Raw genomic sequence first — 27263 nt, forward strand, 5'->3', positions numbered from 1 at the left:
CGGTGACCTCACCCTGACCACCCATGGACACCAGCTGCAGCGTATCGTGGAGTTGGGAGAACAAAACTAGAGACGGTAGCCAGGAGGAGGATGATTCAGTGGGGCTGGAGATACAGACAGATGCTAGAAATGCCTGGCATAGAGAGAAGCTTTTGGAGATGCTGGGATGAAACAGAGTTAGGAAAATCCTGTGGGTAGGTGGAGGTCTTATCCCCGGGAATGTTCAAGGTCAAACTTGATGGGACCCTGAGAAACCTGATCTAGTTGGAGATGTCCCTGTTCACTGCAGGGGGATTGGACAAAATGACCATCAAGGGTCTCTTCCAACCTGATGCATTCTGTAATTCTATGCCAGGGATAGTGCAGGGCAAGAAATAAAGTGAAACTTATGTATCAATATTGTCTATTGACACAATATAAGGAAATGATGGATCTGACCCATTTTGATCATCACAGGAAGAAGAGGCAGGCAGGTAAATATCACCCTGGCAAAAGTCAGTTGCTGCAGATTGTCAGTACCTTGCTAAGCCAGAATCCCAAATAAATGCACCACACTTTGTGGTGCAGAAGATACTTCAAAGCTAACTGGTGCAAAAGGATCTGGGAGTCTTGGCCAGCAGCCGCCTGAACATGAGCCAGCAGCATGCCCAGGTGGCCAAGAAAGGCCAACAGCATCTTGGCTTGGATCAGCAGTAGTGTGGCCATCAGGACCACAGCAGGGATCATCTCCTTGTACTCTGAACTGGTGAGGCTGCATTTCAAATACTGAGTTCAGTTTTGGGCCCTTCACTCCAAGAAAGACATTGAGAGATTTAGAAACTATGTAGTTGTGGTGCTGAGGGACATAGCTTAGTGCTGGCCTTGGCAGTGCTGGGTTAACAGTTGGACTCAACGATCTTAAAGTTCTTTTCCAACCTAAATAATTCTATGATTTTGTGATTTATGATTCTGTTTACTTCAGGAAGTAGTGACCTTGATGCAGAAAGATCATGTTTGGGGAAGACCTTATCAGGTTATCACCTAGCATAACAGTTGTTATTGGCATTCCATGGCCTTAAGATAGATTTATTGGGTTTCTGTGCTTTTTCCAGTTCAAAGTGCATAATATATATCATGTGCAAGTGTGCTTGAGTGTTCGGGGGGGTCAAGAGCTGTGGAGATAGTTGAGGAGTTTGTGGTGGAGTGAGCCAGTCAAACCTGGGGAAATTCTGGGTATAGGAGCTCTCTTGAATGGACAGTCCTTATCTTCTTCATTTATGAAGAAACTGGAAGTGATTTAATACATGCAATCTGGGGAGAGTTTGGGGAATGCTCCCTCCCTGCATGTGTTCAAGGCCAGGTTGGACAAGTCCTTGAGCAACCTGGTCTAGTGTAAAGTGTGCCTATCTGTGGTGGGGGAACTGGAACTAGGTGATCTTTAAGGTCCCTTCCAACACAAACCATTTTGTGATTCTATGCTATTGTGAATCAAGACCTGGAAATGATCTTGGCAAACACAGAAACATGGAAGTCTGAAATTTATGATGTCAAGCTAAAGTTGACCAGGAAAATCTTATGCTGCTTCTACTCCTCATTAAACAGAGAATGCTTGTGGTGAGATGTACTCACACCATTTGTCAGTCATTTTCCCATCTCTTCCCTGTGAGACACACCGTACATGCAGCTGCAGTACAACAGCATCTTGCCACTCCTCTGTTTCAGCATCCCTGATGGTTGTTGATGATATTCACAGCACTTAGAGGTCCTAATCTGAAGCAGCGCTGCAGGCTGCACAGGATGGTTCCTGACCATATAAGCAGTAATACACCTCTTACACCTCCCTGCTCAAGTATGAAACTACAGAAAGGTGTCATTAATCTGACATTGACAAGAAAACCACTTCTTGTTATTTTCCCCCTTTTTTCCCCCTTCCTTTTGCAAACACTATGTGAGATTTGCCCTTCATTTTCTGTGCGCCACACATTTCCCTAGAGACCAAAAAAGCTGTTACTCCCTTGAAATACTACTAATGCTTCCCTGTGGCACCAGAAATGTGGCAGTTGTCAACTGCTATAAATTACTACCCAATATTTCAGCATCCACTTGATTTCTGTAATTTTATCAATTTTATTCTAGTTTAAGCCCCGTGAGTTATAAAGGCAGCGCCTGTGACGTGCTGTAAATGTGAAAGCACAGGAAACATTTGTGCCCAATTTAAGAGCACAATAAAAGATCAAAAAGAGTTTGCTGCACTGGAAACTCATGAAAGCTGCACAAAAATGAATTTGGGGGGCGGGGGGAAAATTGTAGATGGGGAAATTACATATGCATTATAATTCTGTATATAAACATATATGGGGAGACAACTTGCCGAGGTAAAGAGGGTGCTTTGCAAAGTTGTCAGAGACACTGTGTGTTTATCAAATTGTGAAATACGGCTGTCAGAGGCCTCTTGGCTGCTGAAAATACTCTATAATTTGCCATCTCCAAGCATTAGATGTTAGAGGGAATGGGCTCCATAAACCGCTCAAAGTATACACAATCACAGCATGTGGAGATTGGAAGGGACCTCTGGGGATCATCTAGTCCAATGCTTCTGCTCAAGCAGGGTCAGCCGCAGCAGGCTGCCCAGGATTGCAATGTCCAAATGGGTTTTAAGTCTCTTCAGTGAAGTAGACACCACAGCCTCTCTAGGAAATTTGGCCCTGTGCTTTGTCACTCTCCATGAAAAATGGGTTTTCCTTACGTTTAAGTAGAAGTTCCCATGTTTCAGTTTGTACCCATTGCTTCTTGTCCTGTTACTAATCAGCACTGAAAAGAGCCTGTCCCCTTCCTCTCGATCCCCACCTTTTAGATATTGATAAGCATTGAGAAGAACCCCTCTCAGTCTGCTCTTCTCCAGGCTAAACAGCCACAGGTCTCCCAGCCTTCCATTGAAAGAGAAATGCTCCAGTCCCCTGGAGCATTGGTGGTGTACCTTTTTTTTTCATTCTTTTTGCCGCTGTTTTTTTATTTTGTTGGGTTTGGGGTTTTGTTGTTATGGTTTTTTTTTGTTTGATTGGTGGTTTGTTTTTTTTTTTTTTTTTTTTTTTTTGTTTTGTTTTGTCAACCATATAATGAACAAAGTAATGGCCATGTAGAGGGAGCAGGGAAGAAAGAAGGAATCAGTTTAAGAGACAGGGAAGAGGAGAAAAGTGACATGCCCCAGCATGCTGAGGACTTGAAAGCTTTAGTACAAGGAAGAGTAAGCCCTGGAGCACTACACTAGCATAAATTACTCCCACTTCTCCATTCTTCTCACTTTTCCTAATTTTCTTCCATTTGATCTTGATGTGATACTGCTGAGACTTGTATAATTCCACCCTTGGGCAAGTGGAACAGATGCAAACCTTCTTTTTCCTTCCTTAAGAAACAACCCACTGGCAGTTTTTGATTTGAGTGCTTTTGGACTCATCTGCCTTCCATCATCAGGTCACCTCTGATCTGTGTTTTCCTAGGACGGACCAGGGAGATTGCCTCCAATGAAGCTGGCCTCAGAAGACTAGCCATGACAAGTACAGTGTGTCCACCCTATAACTGTGTGGCCCTAAGTGCCTGCTGCAAGGTGTCATAGAATCACAGAATACTTTTGTTTGGAAGTGACCTTTAAAGGTCATTTGGTACAACCACCCTGCAGTGTACTGGGACATCTTCAACTAGATCAGGTTGCTCAGAGCCCTGTCCAACCTGACCTGGAATGTTCCCAGGGATGGGGTTTCTACAACGTCTCTGTGCAACCCATTCCAGTGTAGGCATCTGCTTTACTCCAGAGGCCACTGTATATGGTGTCTCTATGACATTGATGGCTGTCAAGTTTGGGCTCCATATTCAACCATGTAGACATGGTATCTGAGGCTTAAGGTCCTATCTCAGTAACTTTCTCATATAGCCAAAGAAATACGTGCTGCTGTCTTAGAGCAAAGTAATCCATCAAGGTTGCTTGGACTTGAATTGAGTTTGAAAGGTGCTTCTATGCATTACTGGGCTCATGGCAGCAAGGAAAGGAGCAGAGATGAGGTATTTGGTCCTGTGAGGCTCACACTGCAGATGACGTACAGAGATGTGCATAAGACATTTTTGGGGTGATCTCTTGGAAGAATTAATACACATGGATAAAGGTAGACAACAGGAATTCTTTCCTGGGATCATGCTGTGACTGGGAAAGGACCTATTCCTCCACTAATACTTACAGCTTAGCAGCTTTAGAAAGAGTGCATGAGTATTTTGCATGGCACAAGCTAATCTGAAATCATCACCAAGGAACATTCACATCTCCTTTAAGCCTCTGGAAGAGATTAGCAGGGCCCTCCTCAGCATGTCCTTAACCCCAGTAGTGCTGAGGCCACTATGCAATTAACCAGCATTGTGCCACTGCATCAGATTGCTCTGAAGATAACCAGATGTGATCAGATAAAGGGGCTACAGAATTTGGGCCATGTGTGTCTTATCTCTGAAAGCCTTCACTAGCTTCTCCAGCCCTGAGTTCAAACAGCAGTCACAGGCCTGCAATGCCTCATGCCAAGATGTTTATTAGGCACCATTTGTGGTGATCTAAGCCAGCTAAACTTGTCAGGTGACTGGGAGAGGTCAGCAGTTTGAAGGTGAAGGCACAGTTGTGTCAGCTTCTTCTGATCACAGGACATCTGCTCCTGCTCATTCCTTTGAAGGTATAAAAGCATTCATAGACCATCAGGATCTCAGATGAGGATCACAGCAGCCACCTTTTTTGATAGTTGCATGCTCATTTGACTCAGATTGCATCAAGTATGAGGGCACTGCAGGATAGGGCTGAGTAGGTCCAGGTAGACCATCTGCCATCCATATTTTCATTCCTTGCTACTGAGGCATCAATGCTTGGGCCATGTGCCCCCTGCTCAGGTAGATCAGGGCTAAAAACATTGCCCCTTTAGCTGGCAGTATGAAGAAGGAGAAACATAGCTCATGAGAACTGGCCCCATCACATCAGTTCTTTAATATCTTTTATTATCCCTGACACTTATCCCTAAGATGCATGTATGCTGAAGAGAGCAAACACATCCTAAACTACAGATGCAGCAGGTTGAGGGACATGGTGATCTTTTCCCCAGCCTCCCATACACCTGATATCAACAGCAGTACCAACAATGCAGCACACTTCTGATTGACTATCAAGACAGTTAGGGCTTTTCAGTGGAAGCGTGTTTCACTGAAGACTAAAATGAAGAGCTGTCCAACCCATCAGAGAGTTTAGAGGCATAGGTGGAATCTGAAATCCCATACAAACTTTGAAAACTGTCCACCTCTATCTAGATATATTCAGTCAGCATGGATGTGTTGGTGCTTCTAACATCAACAGGGTCAGATGCAAAAATGGGGAAAGCTGCCTTACCTTGAAACTCTTGGGGGTTAAGAACCAGAAAAGACCAAATGAATACTTATGCCTATGAGGAGAGGCTGAGGGAGCTGGGATTGTTTAGCCTGGAGAAGAGGAGGCTCAGGGGAGACCTTATTGCTCTCTACAACTACCTGAAGGGTGGTTGTAGCCAGGAGGGGGTTGGTCTCTTCTCTCAAGCAACCAGCACCAGAACAAGAGGACACAGTCTCAAGCTGCACCAGGGGACTTTAGGCTCGAGGTGAGGAGAAAGTTCTTCACTGAAAGAGTCGTTCACCATTGGAATGGGCTGCCCAGGGAGGTGGTGGAGTCACCATCCCTGGAGGTGTTCAAGAGGGGATTGGATGTGGCAGTTGGTGCCATGGTTTAGTCATGGGGTCTGTGGTGACAGGTTGGACTTGATGATCTTTGAGGTCTGTTCCAATCTTGGTGATTCTGGGATTTTGTGATTCTGTGTGCACAGGGCATGGCTGCTCCAGGGCACATCTCAGTGTCCTCTATTCCACATGGGTTCCTGTATATTTCACAGGTCTCTTTCATCCCTCTCATGAGTGAAGGTTCAACAAGAAACTTTCAGTCATCTGATGAAAATATCCACCAAGTTTATCTAGACATATCCTTGGTCAATTCAGTAGTTTGGCTGTCCTTAATAGACCTTCTCTTTTCTTTTATCATCCTCTTTTGCAGTTGACCATAGTAATTCAATGAGCAACCCCCTTTCCACCCCCTTCATTCCCTCTCTGAAAGGCAAAGCGATTATTGTTGTGGTTGTTTTTTTTTCTGAAGAGTAATCTAAGCTTTACAGGACCTCTACTGTCAGGCTATTTCAGATATTCCATTGACAACTCCCAGCTAGATTTATCTCCAAGGATATTCAGTGCCTTCTGATAGCATTATCCTTCTGCTAATTGAAATTCTGTCCTAAGGAAGGAAAATGAAAGATTTCCAAAGGGGGTAAGAAATAACAAGGCCAAAAAGAAATAAATAAACTCAAGCAGGTTTCTGAGACAATTCCCCAGGCTAGAAATCTGGAATAATGTTTTGTACCTTTCCTTTACAACGAACCTCCCAAAGGGACAGAATTATCAAACATTACATGGGGTAATCTTAGTCATTAAAGAATTTACACATATATATGAAACACCACAATGCCAGTACCAGGGCACAATCCAGTTGGCAAAGTATTTTTCTGCTGGGATTCACCAAGATATTTGTTGTTTCATTATGATTTGGGTTTTTTTGGGGTTGGTTTCTGTGTTTGTTTGTGGTTTGGGTTTTTTGTTTGTTTGTTTGTTTTTAAGATTGGGATATTTTTTAATCAAAATAGATGTGGTGGGTTGAAGGGCTGATGGGATATGTTTAATCAAAATAGATGTGGTGGGTTGAAGGGCCGATCCTTCCTTGCCTCCCACCAGGGCAGGAAAAAATGAGACTCAGACAAACAGATTGCAGAAGTGGTGGAAAGTTTCAATGGAAAAGCAGCGAGTGTTTTACAGAGAACCACAAGCACAGTGACAAAAGGAGATCCCAAAGCATACCCAGAAGCATCCCAACACTTCCCTTTTTCCCCACCAGAGAGTATGCCCAAAACCCCCAGGGCTCTTTCTTCCCCGCCTCCACCGTTAGGTTAATCTCAGCTGGCCAGATCTGAGATTGCCCTTCCCCCTTCTCCTCCAGGCATTAGGCCTGGCCAGGCCCACAAGGTTGCGATGTCTCCCCCTCCATTACCAGATAGGGAGCATCTCCATAGGAGTGGTGAGGGAAGAAAGAGAGAGTGTAGGACTTTGCAGGTAGATTTATAGGGAGCAGGACATTATGGGATGAAATATGCATCTTGCCGTGTCCACCCACTGGGCTCGAGCCTTGGGACACCGGAGGTGTGTTTTATGTGGCAGCAGCAGGGGGGCACCCAGCCTGAACCACCACAATAGATTTTTCCTTTTATTTTTTTTTTTCCTCATCACGTTTCAGGTTTACTGTATGTGACCGTTTGACACTGTGCCTTTAGGGACAAACAGTGCTGAGACACTGGCTAAATGTTATCGGTACTAGAACCAAAACATTCTGATATTCTAAATGAATTTCATTGGTTGATAGAAAAAAATGCAGCTTTAGATTATAGAGCAGTTGGAATATTTTTTTTTTCCTCAGTGCAGTTTCGTCTGGGAGTTGGGGGAGTGTGGTTTTCAGCCTGTTCTCCCTGCCTGCTTCTTCTGTGAACTGCTGGAGTTGGCCTTCAGATAAGCAAACACTAATCCTGCATGGGCTTTTGAAGCTTACTAACAACTCTTTTCCTTAGTAACTTGCCTTTCTCTCTCTCTAACCCCTTTTTGGGGAAAAAGGGAGGTAGGGGGGGAGAGAGGGGGTTCCAAGGAGGGGATCCCTCCCCGAGGGAGGGATTTTTGTTGTGTTATTTATCTTTGCTGTGTATTTCTGTGTATATATTGTAAATACCTGTATATATTGTGTTATATATAACCTGCTTTCCATATATGCTTGTAAATATATAGCTTTGCTCTTTCGACTGGGCTAGTTGTGGTTTCTTACTCTGTGGAGGAGGGAGAGCTAAGCCCTCTCTCAACCTACCACACTGTATCACTCTCACTGGATTGCTCAAGCTGCTTCTTGCTCCGTCTCACCCATGCCTCTTGCTCCCTGAGTTTTAGTATGTGATTTTTGGAATGTGATTGCAGCAGAGGCGGGCACAGTCTACAGTTTACAGTCTACACACTACTGCAGTCATCTTGATGGCTTGGAATAAAAGTGAAGAAACCTCAAGTGAAGTGCGTGAAGACATTGGAGTTAGTCACAGAGGGCAACTTTCAGAGACAGACAAAAACCCAAAACTCAGGCCAACCAACCAAAGACAAAAAAAATCAACAAAATCCATCCCTCAAGGATTCCATCTGGCTAAGAAAGCAGAAGGTGAGATGAAAAACCTTAGCAGCCTGGTTGGCAAAAGTAGGAGGCAAAATCTTTAGAACTGTATTTAAGAACGAAAAGGTCTTCGATCAGAATACGTCTTTACCTGTTGCTGAAAATCTCCCTTCTCACAGAGCTCAGAAGAATCATCATTCTCATACGCACTGACCAATAACCAGTTTTCCTATTTCTGAACCTCAGAACTATGGCACTGACTTAAACCCCAGGTCTGAAAAGCTGGACGTGAGCCAGCAATGTGCACTTGCAGCCCAGAAAGCAAATGACATCCTGGGCTGCATCAATAGAAGTGTGGCCAGCAGATTGACAGAGGTGATTCTGCCATTCTGCTCTGGTGAGACCTTGCCTGCAATACTGTGTCCAGCTATGGGGCCCTCAACACAAGAAGAATTTGGACCTGCTATAGAGGGTCCAGAGGAGAGGCATAAAAATGATCAGAGGGCTGGAGCATCTCTCCTGCAAAGACAGGCTGGGAGAGTTGGAGTTTTTACTACTACTACTACTACTACTACTAAAAACTAGGTTGGAAGAGACCTTCAAGATCATCATGTCCAACCCATCAACCAATCCAACCCACCTAAACAACTAAACCATGGCACCAAGCACCCCATCAAATCTCCTCCTGAACACCCCTAATGATGGTGACTCCACCACCTCCCCAGGCAGCACATTCCAATGGGCAATCACTCTGTATAGAACTTCTTCCTAACATCCAACCTAAACCTCCCCTGGCGCAGCCTGAGACTGTGTCCTCTTGTTCTGGTACTGCTTGCCTGGGAGAAGAGACCAACATCCGTCTGTCTACAACCTCCCTTCAGGTAGTTGTAGAGAGTAATAAGGCCACCCCTGAGTATCCTCTTCTCCAGGCTAAGCAACCCCCTCCCTCAGCCTCTCCTCATAGGGCTTATGTTCCAAACCCCTCACCAACTTCGTTGCCCTTCTCTGGACTCGTTCCAGCAAGTCAACATCCTTCCTAAACTGAGGGGCCCAGAACTGGACACAGTGCTCGAGGTGTGGCCTAACCGGTGCAGTGTAGAGGGGCAGAATGACCTCCCTGCTCCTTTTCATACTAAGGAAGAGAAAGCTCAGAGAAGACCTTCCAGTACCTGAAGGGGACCTACAAGAAAGCTGGCAAGGGACTGTTTACAAATCCATGTAGCACTAGAAAAAGCAGCAATAGTTTTATTGTAGAAAAGGGTACATTTAGATTGATATTATGAAGAATTTCTTCATTATGAAGGTGATGTAACACTGAAACAGGTTGCCCAGGGAGATGGTGGGGGCCCCATTCATGGAGGGATTCAAGGTCAGGCCTGATGGGTCTCTGAGCAACCTGATCTGGTTGGGGATATCCCTGCTTACTGCAGGGAGGGTAGACTAGATGACCTTTAATGGTCCCTTCCAACTCAATACATTCTATGATTCTGTAACCCTACAAGTGTTTGCATTGGAGTATTTTTGCCTAGTGAAATAATGTGCTAAGACTGTCACACCCTCAGAATTTGCACTGCTTGTGGGGAAAAACCCTTTCCAGTGGTTCTGCAGCTGAAGTCTAAGTCACATGCAGCATGAACTCTTTGGCCTTTCAGCTTTAAACTCACATATTCATTTAAGTTTAAATAACCATGACATATATGCTACTGATTTCACTGTGGTTTGACATCTGTACAACTCCCTCCTGACTTAGAGGGAGTTTGTGATCATTGATACCATAAAATATATGAAGGATAATGAAAATGTCAGAGAAGGCACAGAAATCTCTGAACTGGTGAGACACAGTGCTGTGTCACTTCTCGTGTCTGGATGTGCAGTTCTTTGAGGTTGTGCTTCTTGATCTATCACATTAAATTCCCAAATTCAGCAAGTTCTGGTGGAAGGAGAAGAGGGGATATAAAGTGCTCAAGCCCCTTTTTTTCCCCATATCTATACACACTGACCAGATAGTCTATTAGAAGAGGTGGTGTTCTAGCACATGGTAGTGATCTGTGACCTAGCACATCACCTGAGCTTTAGACCAGGAGGGTTCTAGTCCCGACTCTGTGTCAGACCCTAACTAATCACATCCTTTCTGGAAGATCCAACCTTTGACTCAGATTAAGTTTCCTCTTTCTGAACTTGGGCTGAGAGTGTTTTGTGATGCCTGCCAGGTTTCACGTTCAAGGGGATTCACAGCTGGCTGTTTATTAAGCATTGCAGGCAAGCTTTGCCAAGCATGGGCCACCTCTGAAGTTCAGGCTGCCTAAAATGGCCCATAAACAGGCCAAGGTTGGAATCACTTAGACTTGTCTAACTTGTTATATTGAAATGCTCCAGACTGGCTATGTGTTTTGTAGTCTGAATGTCTGGACGTAAATGCCAGCAAAAATATTAAAGGGGTGTCCTCTCTCCCTCAACCCCTTATCCCCATAACCATCAGAGAATGCAATTAAGGAAACTACCTTGTTTGGTCCAACTTGAAAAAAAACAGAGCAGTCCTTTCATTCAGAGCATTTAACATGAGTTAGATGTTTGCAATATGGCTTTTATTGGAGAATGGTTTGTGGATAAGGAGAAGGGAGAAGCAAACTGAGTGTTGCTCTTACTCTCCAGGACTGGATGTGAATACTTGACTGGTGGATCAGTCTGTAAGACTGCTTTATGTGCCTGTTAAGCAAGAAAGGAAGGAGGAAGGGAATGACAGGAAAGAAGATAGAATGGGTGGGGAAAGGGAGGAGTCCTGGGTGCAGCCTGGAAGCACCATCCTGTGAAATAAGAGATAGAAGAATGGCAGGAAAAAGAATGGATTTACAGCCTGACACCCCCACAGATGGCTCTTTGCATTTGTCCTTTTGCAGACAAACATACCCCGCTTGAATTATGAGGCTATAATTCTATTTGTGGATGGTGGAGGGGAAAAGGCACGAGGTTGCAAGAACTGTTTGGTGGTTTATGATCCTCCCAGAAGCCATTGATGGAATTCCAGCCCTATAACTCACAGCTGCCTTTTCTGGATCTAATTCACTGGAAGTCTCTGATGTGGTAGTTGAGATCAAGTTCAGTGTTGTGTCTTGCCTGTGCTGGGGGCTTAATCAGATTGCCTTTGCTAATCCAAAGCAGGGAAGGTTTATGGGAAGTTTCCCTGGAGAGTGCACTCTGGTTTGGCTTGGGTACTGAGAAAGCAGAGAGCAGACTTAGGTGCCATTAACACAATCAAATCAGTTGCTGCAGCCTTCTTTCTTCTATAGCCATCCATCAGAAAGAAGATGACAAGACCAGAGCCACGGCATGGCCATTGTGGTGACTGGTGTTTTGAAGTCTGCAGGTATTCCATTTGGCTCTTCCTAGAGACATCAACAGGCTGTAAGCTGCCTGCAGCTCTGCTCTGCACTGAGGCTGGTCAGTGACACACAAGTCAGGGACACAAGACCAGGACATGAGATCTAGCTCATGTTCATGCCTGTAGGTCTGCCTCTTAACATTACAAAGAACAGCTCCTGACAGTACCTCAGGGTCTGTACTCTGGGACTCTGGTGTTCCTCCAGGAAAGGGTTAATTAAACTGGACAGGGCAGCACTTTTAGAACCAACTTGATGCTAGGCAGTAGTGTCTGAGGGATAAAAGTGAGATGTCCTGGGATGTATCACTTGCTCCAATGGATAGATTCCTCTCTGGTATCATCTTTCTACTACCCCCTCCCCCCACCCCCCCCCCCCCCCCCCCCAAAAAAAATAAACAAAACCAACAGAATTTCAAACTGCAAATCTAAGGTCAAAACCAACCACAAGTGTTTTTTGGGGATCATTCTTCAATCCCCATGGACAAGCCTGAGGAAGTAAGCATCAAACTCTCACAGTCATAATAAACTGAAGCTTTTAAGAGCTCCTTTTCCATTATTTTAATTACAAACATCTCCTGGCCCAGCAGAGCTTATTCTTAATATGCCTTTCTTTGGTCTAGCTCTGTATACTGGGCTGAATGAAGCAATTTTGTCTAAGAGAATAACACAGAATCACAGAATGGTGGATGTTGGAAGTGATCTCTGGAGATCATCTAGTCCAACACCCCTGTTAAAGCAGGGTCACCTAGAGTAAGTTGCATAGGGTTGCTTTCAAGCAGGTTTGAAATCTCTGCAAAGGAGGGGACTCCACAACCTCTCTGGGCAGCCTATTCCAGTGCTCAAACACCTTCAAAGTAAAGAGGTTTTCCGTAGCATTCAAGTGGACCTTCCAGTGTTCCATTTTTTGCCTGTTGTCCCTTGTCCTATCACTAGCCACCACTGAAAAGAGTCCAAGCAGAGAAGCCAGACTGGATGCAGTTTTATCCATGAAGGTAAAAAATCCCTGCTACATGCTCTCTCCAAACTGTGGCTGGGCATTCTCTAGAAAAGTCTTAGATGATATTGGTCAAAATTGTGCTGGGGAACATGTGACCAGCTAAGCATCACAATTTCACTGTAGTGCTTGATACTTCACCTTGGCCTTCTTTTATTTACCAGCACAGATGCAGCCAGGAAAAACAGAATTCCTGGAGGTGTTATCTGCTTGTTGTGTTCCTACCCACAAAATGTTTGTGTGTCATGAATTGTGACTAACTGGTGAGCCTGTGGTGCAGGAAAAAGGACTGCATCCCATATGGTATACCAAACAAAAACTGGCCTGTGGAGATGTCTTGGCATTGTGGTTTTAGGAGTTATAAGGTCAGTGAGTACATTTCCCGTTAGAATTTATAAGAAGGCAGGAAATTGAAAGCAGAAAAATAATAATAATTAAAAAAATTAAAAAGTTATCCTTTCATTATTTTTTTTTTCTCTTTGGTCATCTTAGCTAAAGGCAAAAGACTAAACTGGTTCCTGCTTTTCTCACAGATGCTTGCTGGGTTGTGGGAACCATAGCACAGAAGTGTTCATTCCTCTCCTACATGTACAGCAGGAGATATTCTCTCTCCTAAAAAAAAATACAGCAAGAAAAGTCAAAGCAGACCCACTGGTGGGATTCATACTACCCGGCTTCAGAAAGGCATGGTGCAACCATCCACAGCTGGGCTAGCTTACTCCATCCTCCCTGAGGGCAGCATGAGGAAACAAGCATTTCCCTTTATCATTCACTGATCTCTTTGAGCCATCTAGGCTGCAGTGAGATGAATCCTGCCCTGAACGGACCCATTTTTCACTGGTGACTCTTCAGGGAGAAAAACCAACCATCATGGAAGAAAACACTCACAGCTGTTCAGATAACTCCTCAGCATGTGGAGAGGTAATTTTGCAGTAATCCTGCTAGGAACATAGAATCATTTTGATTGGAAAAGACCTTAAAGATCATCAAGTCCAACCATTACCTAACTATCAAGTCTGGGGCTAAACCTCAGCATCACACTTCTGCATCTTTTAAATACCTCCAGGGATGAGGATTCAACCACCTCCTGAGGAGCCTGTTCCAGTGCTTGAGAAAACTTTCCAGTGTAAAAGGTCTCTTCTAATATCCAACTTAAACCTCTCCTGGTACAACTTGAGGCCATTTTTTTTCTCATCCTATCACTTATTACTAGGGAGAAGAGACCAACTCCCCACCTTGCCACAACCTTTTTTCAGAAAGGCTCTGTAGAGTAGATGGCTCTGAAGAAAACCTCCTTGATTCCAGAATCACTTTCTTGCCATGTAGTGTGCTGGCACACCTTCATGCAGAAGCTAGCAGGTCTCTGTAGGGCAAGTGGCTCAGAGCTGTGGGCCCCATCACTCTCACCACCTTGGTGAAGATAAAGAACCTGAGGAATTATAGCTGGAAGTAACCTTAAAAATATCTAATCCAACCCCCTTGTCACATACATGGACACCCTCTGCTATAGCAGAGTGTTCCAAGCCTCATCCAGCCTGGTCTTGAACACTTCCAGGGATGGAGCATCTACAACTTCTCTGGGAGCCTGTTTCAGTGCCCCACCACCCTCAGAAAGGGACAGTCTGTCAGTTTGCTTGTACAAGTGATATCCATGAGAGAGCTGATGCTGGAGTTACACCCTGCTGAGCCAGAAAAGTCTCCAGGAAGAGGACTGGTGAGGGGAACAACTTAATATGATGCAGGCAGCTGAACCTGTGAGATGTCAGAAAGCGGGTGAGGGAATCGGGAAATAATAAAGGCAAATTGAATGCTCTCCAAGTTTTTGGAAATAGTCCTTCTCAGCTGACATCTGGGATTGCTTTGGAAAAATGAGCTGCAGACTGGCTCCTAGTTTTGCCCTGAGAGCTGCAGACCAGCTCCTAGTTTTGCCCTGCCCTCACCCCTGCCAGATTTTCGAGGGGCTCTTGGGGAATGCTACCTACACAGACAATGTCACAGAGATGAGACAAATGATCACCATCTCCTTACTAGAGGATCTTGAAAGCAGGGTGGATTGAGATGCAATCTCAATGTTCTTTTCAACAGGCTGAGGAGCCACAGCCTTTCCTCATCAGGGAGATGCTTCTGTCTCATCATCTCTGCAGCCTCTGCTGGACTTTCTCTAGCAGACCTCTGAGTCTCTTGAACTGGGCAGTGCATATATGGATACAATACTCCAGAAGTGGAATCACTAGGGCAGAGGGCAGAGTAGAGGCAAAGGAGAACACCCCTGTACTGGTGCAGGTGGTTATTGCTCCTCAGGCACAGGACCCTGCACTTTCCCTTATTGAACTTCTTGAGGTTCCCCTCCATCCAACTCTGCAGCCTGTCCAGGTGTCACTAAATGGCAGCACAGCCTGATGGGGTGTCAGCTATTCCTCCTATTTTTTTTTCATCTGCAAACATGCTGAAGGTCCACACTATCCATTCTTCTAGGTCACTGATGACATTTTCCTCTTCACTCCTACACTTGCAGCTCTCATTGAACCAATAGGTAAATTCTCCACTAAACTGAATCAAGTCCACACTTGGAATCCCCTTGAAAGCAAAATTTTGAGCTTACAATTGACAACTGGAAGTTACCACAAGTCTATTACCTGTTTGGTTTTGTGTGCTAAGCAATTGCAACTCAATTTAATGCTTGGAAGGGTGGGTTTGTGGCAATAGTTAGTGGTATGTTGTGGCATATCACCAGTGGTGCTGAAGACGAGAGGAAACTGTGGTCCGGACTGTATCACATACAAGGTTTATGGGATCACAGCACAGGTCCCAACTGTACCTTGCTCTATGGAGTCTCACAAACATTAAATATGAATTCATACTTAGCAAAAATAGGCTGCAAAGACCCTAGCTTTTATTACCCCCATAGCTGGCACTGGTGAGGCAGCACTTCTAATCATGGGTTCAGTTTTGGGCCACTCATTCCAAGAAGAACATTGAGGTGCTCGACTATGTCCAGAGAAGGGTAAAAAAGCTGGTAGAAGGTTTAGAAAACATCTTATTGAGGAGCAGCTGAGAGAACTGAGGTTGTTCTGCCTTGAGAATAGGAGTCTAAGGGGAGGCCATCTCACTTTCTACAAATAGGAGACAGGTGATAGTAGCAAGGTGTTTCCCTGGTCTCCCAAGTAACAATTGAGAAAACAACTTCAAGCTGTGCCAGGGGAGGTTTATGTTGGACATTAGGAAAAAAATTCTTCACCAATAGTGTTGTCAGTTCCTGGAAGAGGCTGCCCAGGGAAGGGGTGGAGTCATGATCCCCGGTGGTATTTCAAATTCATGGGGATGTGGTTGCTGAGGGCTATGGTTTAGCTGTGAACTGGCAGTGAGGGGTTAACGGTTGGACTTGATCTGAAAAGTGTGTTCCAATCCAAACCATTCTATGAGTCTATGATCCTGTGTGATTGCAGGCAACTCGTTTCACCTCTTCATGCCTCAGTTTCCTCCCCACCTCTTCCTTTTCCTGCTGGTCTTGCTGAGGTTGGAAGCTGTTATGTCTACAGGGAGAGGCTTTCTCTCTCTGTGCAATGTCTGGCAGAGACTCAGCCTACAACTACAACTGTTAAATCCAACCACTTGATCTGTAAAGAAGCTTTTGTCAGATATTTTGGTTTAGGTTTGAAAAAGAACAAAATCTTTCTTAACTAAATGCCCTAGTAATTCAGAGAAGCTTAAATGTGAAGCATTTATTTGCACAAGAAATTTTGTAGTATCAGTTCCTGCAATTCACCCAGCTTCCTGGAGAGGTCTGATGAGCGATATCACTGCAAGCAACAGACTGCTGTGAGTGACTCACCTGAAGGTGTTGCCAGAATGATGAAAGCCCTTCTGGGAGAGTAGGACTTTTCTTTTGCTGTATCCCAGGAGATGTCTCATTTCCATGGCTGGATGTGGACAGTCTGTTGGTGTATGTATGCTGCTCATCTGCAGGTTCCCAGATACTTGCTAAGTGGTATCAGGCTGAAGCTTACTGTGAAAGCTGCCAAAGTTTACTCTGACTCTATTCCCTTTTAGAAATCCACTTTCTTGCTTCCTTTCTATGGTCTCCATTGAACCAGACTTGCAGAACTGAGCTGAACAAAAGGGTGTTTGCTTTCCACAAGTCTTCTGTTGATGCCATGGTTACCAGATCCTATAAAACCTGCCAGGTCTCTCTTTCTTCAGTAGGTGAGAGAGGCTTACACCTTCAGAGCATGGCAAGAGTTGCACCAGCTCCAGGAATGCAACCCTGGCTTTATTTTCCTCTCTCCCATGTGAAATGGAGGGCAATGGCACAGGACTGGCTGGGAGAAGGGAAACAGTGGGAAATTCCAGGGGCATCCATAGGCAGAGGAGGTTGGTAAGGACCCTGACGCCTTGTCTGGAGATGACAGTAAGGATGAAAGCTTTGTCCCTGATGTGTAGGGAGAGGGAGGATGGAAGTTATGAGGGAATCTGCTGGGGGATGCAGGACCCAAGGAAGAAGCAGGTACAATATCTCCCTGCTGTGAGTAATGCATTATGAAAGATGGTAGTTTCAGCAGGCCCCACCACCATGTCCCCTTTCCCCCTTCAAAGGGATCTGGCTCTGCTTATATGTTTGTTTTTTAAGAGCAGGGTCAGTAAAAACTGCCTTTGAGTATTTTCTTCTCCAATTTGCCTTCAGCTGAGGTGTCTCAGGTCAACTTTCCTGCCCTTTGGAGTACATAACGAGGCTGCTAAACCATGCAAACCTGCATCAAGGCAGTGGAAACCCCACCTGGGCCCAAGCCTGTCATCATTCCCAGGGAATCTGACCTCCTTCATCGCACCTCCTTGTGCCTCAGTTTCTATGACCTCCAGCCTCATGCTTCCCCCTTGCTTGAGTTCTCTCACTCCAGCTCCATGTGGGCACAGGAAGCAGCAATCACAGCCTAGGGCATTTTTATGTCTTTATTTTTATTTTTTTTTAATAAACTTTATTCTATATTACAAATAGTTGTTTGTAATTTTTTTTTTTTTTTTTTTTTTTTTTTTTTGTTTTGTCTTGTTCTGGACTGCAAAATAGGAATGCCTTATATTTACATACACAGGTATACAATTAATTATAACAAAGGTACAGAAGCTTTGCCTTTACCAAGTAACAACGGGATTCCAATTTAAATAGTATAGATTTTATTCTTTTTTTTTCCTTTTATTTTTATTTTTCTTTAAACTAGGATCAATTCAAAAGAAAATCAAACCAACAACAACAACAACCTAAGAAAAAGGATCCCAACCTCCTTTCTAATGCTGTCTTGACATCTCTTTGAGGCTGTTAGTAACACTGTAGTGAAAGGATATGTCTTTACATTGACTTTTGTAGTTAAGGTGGAAGCTTTAGCAAAACAGAGAATGAGACTTCTGGGCTCATGTGTATGTCCAAGACACAGGGTCAGACACTAGGAAGGGCTGTCTTGTGATGGTAAATAATCCAATTGCCTCTCATCTTGGTTCTTTGGGGAAAACACTAGGGGCATTTAGCTAGCACCTAATCTCTTTGCTTCCTTACCCCATTCTGGGCTAGAAAGTGGATTTTCTCCAGGGACTAGAGAAAGACAAGCACAGAAATTTTAAATACGTTTCTCTTAAGATACTTCAGAAATTTAGATAGCTTGGACACGTGCCTCAATTTCTCCAGCTGGCTGCTGTGACTCAGTGTCTCTGACAGTGAATAGCAACCTCTCCGAAAGGGAAATGCTGCCTTCAGAGACAAGGAGCCTCACCAGACCACACCAGCAACAGAAGGGAATGATGAGAGAACCTACATGTCCTCGTTTCTCCCCTGTCTTCCATGCCTAAGTTCACTTTACTCAGCATCCCTGCACACTGTTCTCTGCTGCGAGTGTTTTGGAGGTGATCTGTTTCCACGCAGAAAGAACTTCTTGAGGTAAAACTCTCTACTTTTAGACCAGGTTAACACCAAAAAAAATTAATAACAATGAACAAACAACAACGATGACAACAGAAATCACACACGTGACAGGTTGATCAGACTAAGCAGCTTTATATCCTCGCTGGGGGGTTTTTGGTGGTTTCTTTCCTTTTTCTTTTTTTTTTCCCCAAGTGTAAACCTATTTTTGCTACCTCTTTTTTTTTCTTTTTCATGACATCTTCCTACAAATTAACTCATTGCTGTAAGCCAGTGTCCCCTTGGGTACTTCTCTAATGGTGTAGTGGACTAAACCATCCCAAATAAAACACGGCTGACCAGCTCCAAAGCATTCCCTGTGAGACAACAACATTTCTTTCTTCTTCTGCCTTTTTTTTTTGCCTCTTCTTTTTGCCTTTTTTTTTTTTTTTGCCTTTTTTTTTTTTTTCCTGGAAGAAGGGTCATTGTACAGTGGCAGAGGTAAAGGATAACTGTTTGAATCCGTGGACCAAAGGACACTCCAAGATGGGAATAGCATTGGGCGAAAAGCAAGAAAATTCAGGTTGCGAATGGCCAGGAAGCTGAGGTTCACACTGTGATGCTGAGGTTCGCTCCCTTCATCAGCTGCCTGCCCCACAGCATAGCAAGGTTGGATGGCAAGAGTTAAGACATCCCAAGACCTGTGTGAGGACAACTCTTGCTACTCATCAGATATGCAGAACAAATTGGCTTGGCATTGCTGAGGCTATGTCAATACTTCCCTTCATCTATCGTGATGAGGTATCTGTCAACACAGAAACACAGTGTACTATGATCATATAAATGATCATAGCTCCCTGGTTTGAAGAAAGAGATCCATTCCTGGGTTCCTCTGGTTATCCCAAAAGAAGAAGTTACCAGAGGCTCAGAGGACTTCAACCAGCAACACTAATTTGAGAGTTTTATTTTTATACTGATTTCCTCATTCAAGGGTGAGGGATAGGAAACTTGGCTTCTTGGACGCAACATTTGGTGAGCTACCCAAAATTAACACAAACTTGATGGGGCCATAATACACATTTCTGCATAGTGCCCTCTTTCTGGCTTCAGGGAGAAGAAAGGAACTAAAACAACCTTGTTGGAACTGATGGAGTTCCAGAAAATTGCTTTTCTGGTCACAGTGTCTTCTCATATCAGCAATGGACACTATAGAAAGCAACAGGTCTCAATGGAGTAGCAAACCTCTAACACTCTAGAGCCTGCCTCAGGAGTCTGGGAAGCAGGACCATTTTTCTTCCTGTCTCTCATTCCTTTTACAGTGATAAGAAATATTTTCATACTACCAGATGAATCTACATCATGAGTATATTGTCTAGAGCCTGCTGGGAAGTGCAAGACATGGCTTGTTTTACTGATGTGGGAGAGTATCCTTCATCATCTCCAGCAGCCCAAGCATTTCCTCTTGGTGTGGGATGGACCTTGAACTTAAGGGTGCTTTGCTAAGACACCAATGTATGCCCCACTAAATGAAGCCCTGGGACACAGTCCTTTCAGGTCTCCAGTCTTCCACATAATAGTGTCCCTTTCCAAAGCATATGACTAAAGCCTTGGGGAAGGACAAGTCTATATTGTGTGGTCTGGTTTATTTTTACATGATTTTCCTCTTGGTGCTAGCTCTTCACTGCTTGAGTTGTTACATCACAGGAATATTAAGACATTGTGGAAGGAGTGTGTAGTTTTTGTGTTGGCTGACTCAATGGAGAGACAGGTCACTGGACTCTTAAAACTGCCTTAGTTTTCAATAGCATTATTAAAAGTCATGATGATAATTATGTCATTTACTTGGTCTATTTCCCTTCATGAAAAAACACCTTCCTGTGGGATAATTGCACAAGATCTGGAAACTTTGGTAATCACTTTTCAAGTGGTGGTAGATCTTATTCATGTCATAATTTTCATGGTCTCCAGTGTCAAAGGGGTATGATGAGCCAATTCCAGTGGTAATACTATAGATGAGAAACTGTCATGGCCTTCTTATGTAATGGAGAAAAGCTGGTGTATGATGGGCTGGACTAGAACATTAAAGATCTCTTCCAACCAAAACAATATGATGACTGCTGACAGAAAGAAGAGTAGGAGGAAAAGTGCTGGGAGAGGAAGTTGCCCTTGCATGGCCACATTTCTCCTTTTCAGTAGCTCTCCTGTGTTGTCTGTTCAAGCACTAACAATATCTAACACCTTTTTCCAGACAATGCAAACTTTTCCCATAGCAGTGCTTACTGGAAGGCTTGGTCTGCAGAAGCACATGACGTGATGGATTATGTCTCAGATTACTGTGTCACACTCAAAGGGATGACATGATGTGTTTGCAAAGGGACTGTTCATCTTTTGTTCCTCTAACACAGGGTCAAAGTCCCAGAGTAAATTCTGCAGTGAAGAAACAGTCTTAGCTCTCTCAATAGGACCACAGAGAGTCTTAATGAGTTCCCTTTCCCCATTTCTGATGGTACTTCAAGTATCAGCATTCATTATCTTGCTTGCAGTGTTTGAGAAATACCCATGAAGGCTAACTTATCACCTGACATATTCTGATTTTTAGCAGCCTGTCCATTGACTTCTAGGGACTTTGGCTCTAGTTGTCACTGTTTGGCTTGAAAACCAGTGTGGAATATCACCTCTTAGGGTATTTTTGGTCAAGTGTGGAAACGGAGGTGGGGAAAAGTAAATCAAAGGAAGAAAAAAAGACCGCATCCGTGTTGTAGTAGGGCTTATTCTTCTGCTTGTCTTTGTTTTCAGTTGTATTTTACATGCATTTTAAAAATAGTTAGCTCAACAGGCGAGGCTGGGAAGAAAGATGCCAAGACCTCTCAGACTGGGGGATGCTAGGACAGTGGGTGGAAATGGGAAGGGCACTGAAGGGGACAGAGGAGGAAGCCCACGCATTTACATCACAATTCTGGCACATTTTCCAAGCAAAAAGCAAAACCAGCTCAACCAACAAATAAAGCAAAACAAACAGAAAAAGTAAGGAGGAGATGAAAGAGAAGCAAAATACAGATTTTCTTTCAAATCCTGGGGATGGGAGAAAGAAGAGGGTGGAGAGAAAACATAAATGCCTAAATGGGAACTTGGGAAGGGTTAAGACACCGGTCTCATGACACTTCCCATTTTCCCTAAGTTCTTCATTCTCAGTGTCTCTGAGGTGTTCAAGTTTCTCTTGAAAACTATATATATATATATATACAAAAAAACAGATGAAAAACTCCGTACCAACAAGAAGAAATAAAATATGAACAATGGGAAACAACCACAATGAAACAAAACCACAGCCCTGAAAACATGGAAAAGAAACAGAGTGAGTCTCAAATGTCCCCTGTGGTGTTCCTCTGACTTCAGTAATAGTGCAGGGCTACACCAGTTCACTTTGTTAATATATGTTTTGTTTTTAAACAGCTTCTTCTTCCTTTCATGTGCACGCATGTCCAGGCAGTACAGCCCATCACTCATAACCACTTCCCTCCAAGCCAGCTATTTGTCCTTAGACTCCTACCATCCAGCTGTGAGTACAAGGCATGACAATAGGGTCCGTATTTATCTTTTGTGGCACTTTGTTTGTCAAAACCTTTGGTTTCTTCCTTTTTTTTTTTCCTTTTTTTTTTTTTTCCTTTTTTTTCTTTTTCTTTTTTTTTTTTTTTTTTGAAATGTACTTATAAAAAATATTGTGTTTGTGGTGGTGTTGCAATTTTCTTACTGCTGGCTCTGGTGGGACTTCCACCCCACTTTCACAGCCATAATCGATGGATCTGGAACATGCGCCGACATTACTAAATGGATCAACACAACCAAGGCAGAACCAACCAAACCCAAACCATCTCCAATGCGCAGGCCTCTTAAAAATGCTGAGATGTCCATAAGGTGCATGATGAGTCCATCAGCTCAGCAATCAAACAGAAAGCAAGCCAAAAGGAAAAGGGAACTAACGCACACGCACACACGGATACGCACACGCACACGCACAAAATCATAATCATTAGAATCAAGAGAGAAATGTCTGGGGCTTTAAAACCAAGACGTGTCCCTAAGTTTGCTGTTTCAATATGAATGTTGAGATAATTCTCTCCACAGACACATCCAGTTTGGGACTGCTGTTCTTTAAATGGTTTTAGAAAGGCTTGCCTACATCTGTATCTGCTTGGCTAAACGAAACCCGCTCGCTGACTAACTCCTATTTGCACCACATCCCCCATTAGAGTTGTCATTCTGAAGAGGTTCTGGTTTGCTAGCAAGAGGCATGAACAAAACCAAATGCACTCATTCTGTGACTGATTTACACACCCTGTCTTTACCCCTTCATCCCTCCAGGTGCAAAGTAGATCCAGGCTGTAGCTCTGAGAATGGTGTGAGATGGATGTGGGATGATTCTCTGTGGCATCAAGCCAGTCCTCCACCTTGCTAGTGAGCTCTGTTGGTTTTTGGTGAGATAAATGCAAAACCCATCTCATGCTTCCACGGGGAACAAGATGCAATGTACTGCATACCCTGGGAGGGTCTCCCATTCTGCTGAACCATGGTGTCATCCAGGCTGGCAGCTGTATGAACAACACAGCCAAATGCAGAAGAAACACAGGAACTCACTTCTCTTTGCCTGGCCATGAAACAGGTTGAGATGTCGTTCTGGAGGAGAAGAGCAGAAAAATCATCCACAATTGTTCTGTAGTGACAGTGATCTGTAAAGGGATAAGAAGTGCAAAGAGAGAGCATATAGTTCCCAGGTAGCAATTGTGCCTTCAGAAAGGCCTGTTGGTTCCAGAAATGGAGAATAGCCAAGGCCAGGACTTGGCACCAAAAGGCAGATGAGCTTTAGAGACCTCCAGAAGACATGAAGTTCTGCTGGGGTTATCTAGGTAGAAGCATACTTTGTAGTATTTCATTTGGATTTCCTCCAAGATTTCCTTCCAGAATGTATGGTAACATTTCCTCTCAGGATTGGCTTTGAAGGAAGGTTTTACCACCAGTCCTGTGCACCACCTCGCTTCACGGCAAGCCCTTCGGTATCCTTCTGATATTCAACTGTGAGATAACAATAGCTTTGTTCCAGTTGAGGAAACAAAATGGAAAGAGCAAACAGCTTCTAAAAAAAATACCTCTAGTTGGATTTGGAGGTCAAGCTCCTCGTCAGGAACAAAATGAAACTTCTGGCCCTTGCTTTCCAAGCTGAGGTGGCAACAAGGGAGATGCTGTGCTGTCCATTGCCAGAAGGAACAGAACCATCACTGACGGGATGCCACCAAGCAGAGAAAGCATTTTTGCTGCAGTGCTACAACCAACAGGACACAATGGGAAAGACAGAGGGGGACACAGGTCTCTTTGAAAAATAAGAATAACCATATGAAACACATGGGCAGGGGAGCCTTGGTCTCCTCCTCCCCTCTTGACCCTTCTTCTGCCCCAAGAGAGCAGCTACACTCCTGTTTGCCTGGGCAGATAAAAGCCACCATGGTCCCACTTTGGACAGAGCTGTGGCATTTGTTGAGAGCCTTAGAGTTCCTCTCCCAGTGGATCACTATCAAGAGATAGAGTTGCAATGGCTCTGCAGGAGAGGATCTCAATTTGCTCCTGCCCTCCAAGATCCCTGCAGGCAGGCTGCCTTCCCCTTGGGGAGACTTTTAGTAATACTGAGTTCATTTCCATGTCCACTCCAGAGGCTACAACCCTTGGAGGGTAATTAAAGCAGCATGACAAAAGTTGCCTCCCAATTTCCCATCTGCAGAGTGTGATGTGATGTTGGGGGAGGGTTTGCGGTGTTTACTTTTTGTGTGGAACAGTTTTTCTCGAGGGCAAAGGCAGAGAGGAAGCTGTGAAAAGGAGAGCTCCACCCAAATATCTTGATTCCTCTGCAGTCCTTTTCCTTTTTTTTTTTTTTTTAACCCCCTTGGGCTTTGTCTCTTTGTCCATAGATCTTGAAAGAGAAATAAATGAAAGAGAGAAGAGGGAGGAGCACAGTTCAGGTGACTCTGCTTACAGCCAATCAAAACTTGCACTTGGTAAAGATGATGATCTTGAGTGAGGCACGACTTGGTTTATCCCTCCCAGGGTGTCCCTGGTAGGACAGTTCTCAGCTGTCTATGCTCATGAGGGTTATGACTTGTTCAAGTTTGTAGGCAAGTTTCTGTTTCCCAGCCTGGTCGTCTTGATCAAGGGCTCCAAGAATCTGGAAAAAGGAGAAAGAAAGAAATTATAGGGGCTTTTTTTCTTTTTTTCCCCCAAAAGAATTGAGTCCAGCATCTTATAGAAGCAGCAGAGGGTTAGCTTTCTCTAAGGTAAGTCCCAGACATACAGAGCTGGTCAGCCAGCAGAGAACTAGGCAGACAGTTTAGGGTTGATCTTACTAAATGCAGATGTATAGATGGTAACAAAACAAATGGATTCTTGCAGATCAGTTATTTGGCAGCTTTATTCATCACCTTACCATGCCCCTTAAGATGCCCTAAAGGATCTCACTTAGCCTTCTACAAATAGAACCATGCTGGTCACCTTTAAGTCTTATGTCATGGTTGCTGGACCATTCTTGAGTGCTTCAGAGTATCTGAAATGGCACTGGGCACACATGTTCAAACAAATTTGGCATCATGTAACCCAGACCTCATGGAGGGCTTCCCTGCAGGAACCTAACATCTGACCATCAACTACTGCAAGCCAGATAAATCTGACTGACCAAGAGTAGGAGAGAAACATAGCAGAGATACACATAGAAGAGTTCTGGGGAGAGCAGTGATCTCAGATCTTCACTTTCCAGACCCCAGACCTTGCTTTTCATGCCTTAAATCCATTGTAATGGTTGGACTCAATGAGGTTAAAGGTCTTTCCCAACAGAAATGATCCCGTAATTCTATGATTCTATTCCTTTAGCCAGGATAGGTATCTGTGACACATGCTGAGCCCTGGGAATGGGTGGACTGTCCCATGGCCCTAGAGAACTGCTTTTCCCCCTCCAAGGTTCTTACCTCCTCGCTGTACTTGCCAACGTAGGAGTATATCTCTGAGAGTGCACTCATGGTGTTGAACTCGTTCATATGCATGCGAGACTGCTCAGCCAAGTATGCATTCATGTCCTGGTCACTGATTGCAGGCATTTTGGCAATGTCTGAATAGTACCTGAGAGAGAAAATACAGGATTTTTTTCAGGTGAGACAGTACAGTCAAGAGTTGAAAGTCACAAACAATAAGGAGAAAGAACACACTCAGCACTCCTGGGCTCCTCTGGTACATCAATGCTAACACCTGGTCATCCTCCTCTTTTTCTAAACCTCCTCTGGTGCAGCTTGAGGCCATTTCCTCTTGTCCTGTCACTAGTCCCTTGGGAGAAGAGAGCAATCCCCACCTCTTTACAGCCTCCTTTCAGGTGGTTGTAGAGAGCAATGAAGTCTCCCTGCGCCTCCTCTCCTCCAGATGAGCTCAAGAGAGCTGGGGCTTTAGCCAGGGGGTATGGCTCCCCCAGAACCCTTGCCCATCGGGCTTCATCAGTAGAGCAATGTCTCTTTAAGGAAGTTGCTATTTTCTATGTCCTTCATCCCCTGGGTAAGGCAGGTCTTGGAGGACAAGGTTTGCAGAAGGTAATCAGTCACTGTCACTCGCAGCTGTGCTCTGCTGTCAACTGGTTAATTAGACACCATCATTTACATTTTTAATTTCTGCAATTTGACATTTTGTGCACAAGGAAAGGGAAAAAAAATGTTTAAAAAAAAAAAAAAAAAAAAAAAAAAAAAAAAAAAGGCAAGCCCAGAGCTGCAGCAATCCACAATTTCATAATTAGGAGGCTGTGGGGACAGAGAGCCAAAAGAGCTGACAGGTGTCCTGTAAACAGCATTGAGACACCTGCTGAGAGGGAGGCTGTTTTCCACTGCAGAGAAATTGGACACCGAAGTGCTGTGTGATAAGGATCCTTCAGGCAGACAGGTGGGAAAATACTCTCTGTGACAGAGCAGGACAAGCAGCTGCCTACAAAGTCACCTATGAAATACAGCACATTGCAAGAGAGGGTGTCAAGAGGATGGGGCCAGACTCTTTTCAGTGTCCAGGAACTGGACAAAAGGAAATGAGCACCAACTGGATTACAAGAAGTTCCATGTGAACATAAAGAAAAACTTCTTTCCTGTGAGGGTGTCAGAAGGGCCTAGAGAGGTTCTGGACTCTCCTTCTCTGGACAGATTCCAAAACCCACCTTGATGCATTCCTCTGCAGCCTGCTCTGGGTGAACCTACTTTAGCAGCGAGCTTGGACTGGATGATCCACAGAGGTCCCTTCCAACCCCCTACTATTCTGTGATTCTGCAAAGAGAACTGGGAGAAAACTTCACTGTGCCAGAAGGTTCCAGTTTTGCTCAGTCTGGTTTTGTGACCTGTAGTCCCATCCTGAGTTTTTACAGTGAGTAGTTCTCAGTTGATATCTTAGATTTGCAGGATGAGGGTGATGTAACCCTTGGGAAAGAAAGTTGTAGGAAGCAAAGATCATTCTCCTAGCTCTGTGCAGTCTTCTAGCCTGACTGCTGACAGAGCTATACTCTGGTTAATCATAAAAACTCATGCAAATGTGATTAACTTCACTGTAGCTTCCAATATGCACAACAACATTACTCTCTCTGGAGTCCTATCATCTCTTCTGGGATCAAGACGAGACAAAAGTAATAGTTTAACCCAATCCTGTGGTCTAAGTGTTGCCCACTCCTAGTACTCCAATAATG

General features: G+C 44.2%; 1 protein-coding gene across 2 annotated transcripts in view; it reads right to left on the reverse strand.

Moving 5' to 3' along the window:
• Window positions 1–22230: 22230 nt before the first annotated feature.
• PLXNA4 (plexin A4) overlaps window positions 22231–27263 on the reverse strand; it is a 538983-nt gene continuing 533950 nt past the window's right edge. For both annotated transcript variants that reach the window (XM_054178000.1, XM_054177999.1), the window contains 2 exons: window positions 25528–25678; window positions 22231–24734 (listed from right to left, as the gene is read on the reverse strand). In XM_054178000.1, the coding sequence (XP_054033975.1) occupies window positions 24639–24734; window positions 25528–25678 (247 nt within the window). In that variant the 3' untranslated portion in view covers window positions 22231–24638. The remainder of the gene's footprint in view (window positions 24735–25527; window positions 25679–27263) is intronic.

Source organism: Dryobates pubescens, chromosome Z, assembly GCF_014839835.1.
Source record: "Dryobates pubescens isolate bDryPub1 chromosome Z, bDryPub1.pri, whole genome shotgun sequence".
In the NCBI taxonomy this organism is placed as follows: domain Eukaryota; kingdom Metazoa; phylum Chordata; class Aves; order Piciformes; family Picidae; genus Dryobates; species Dryobates pubescens.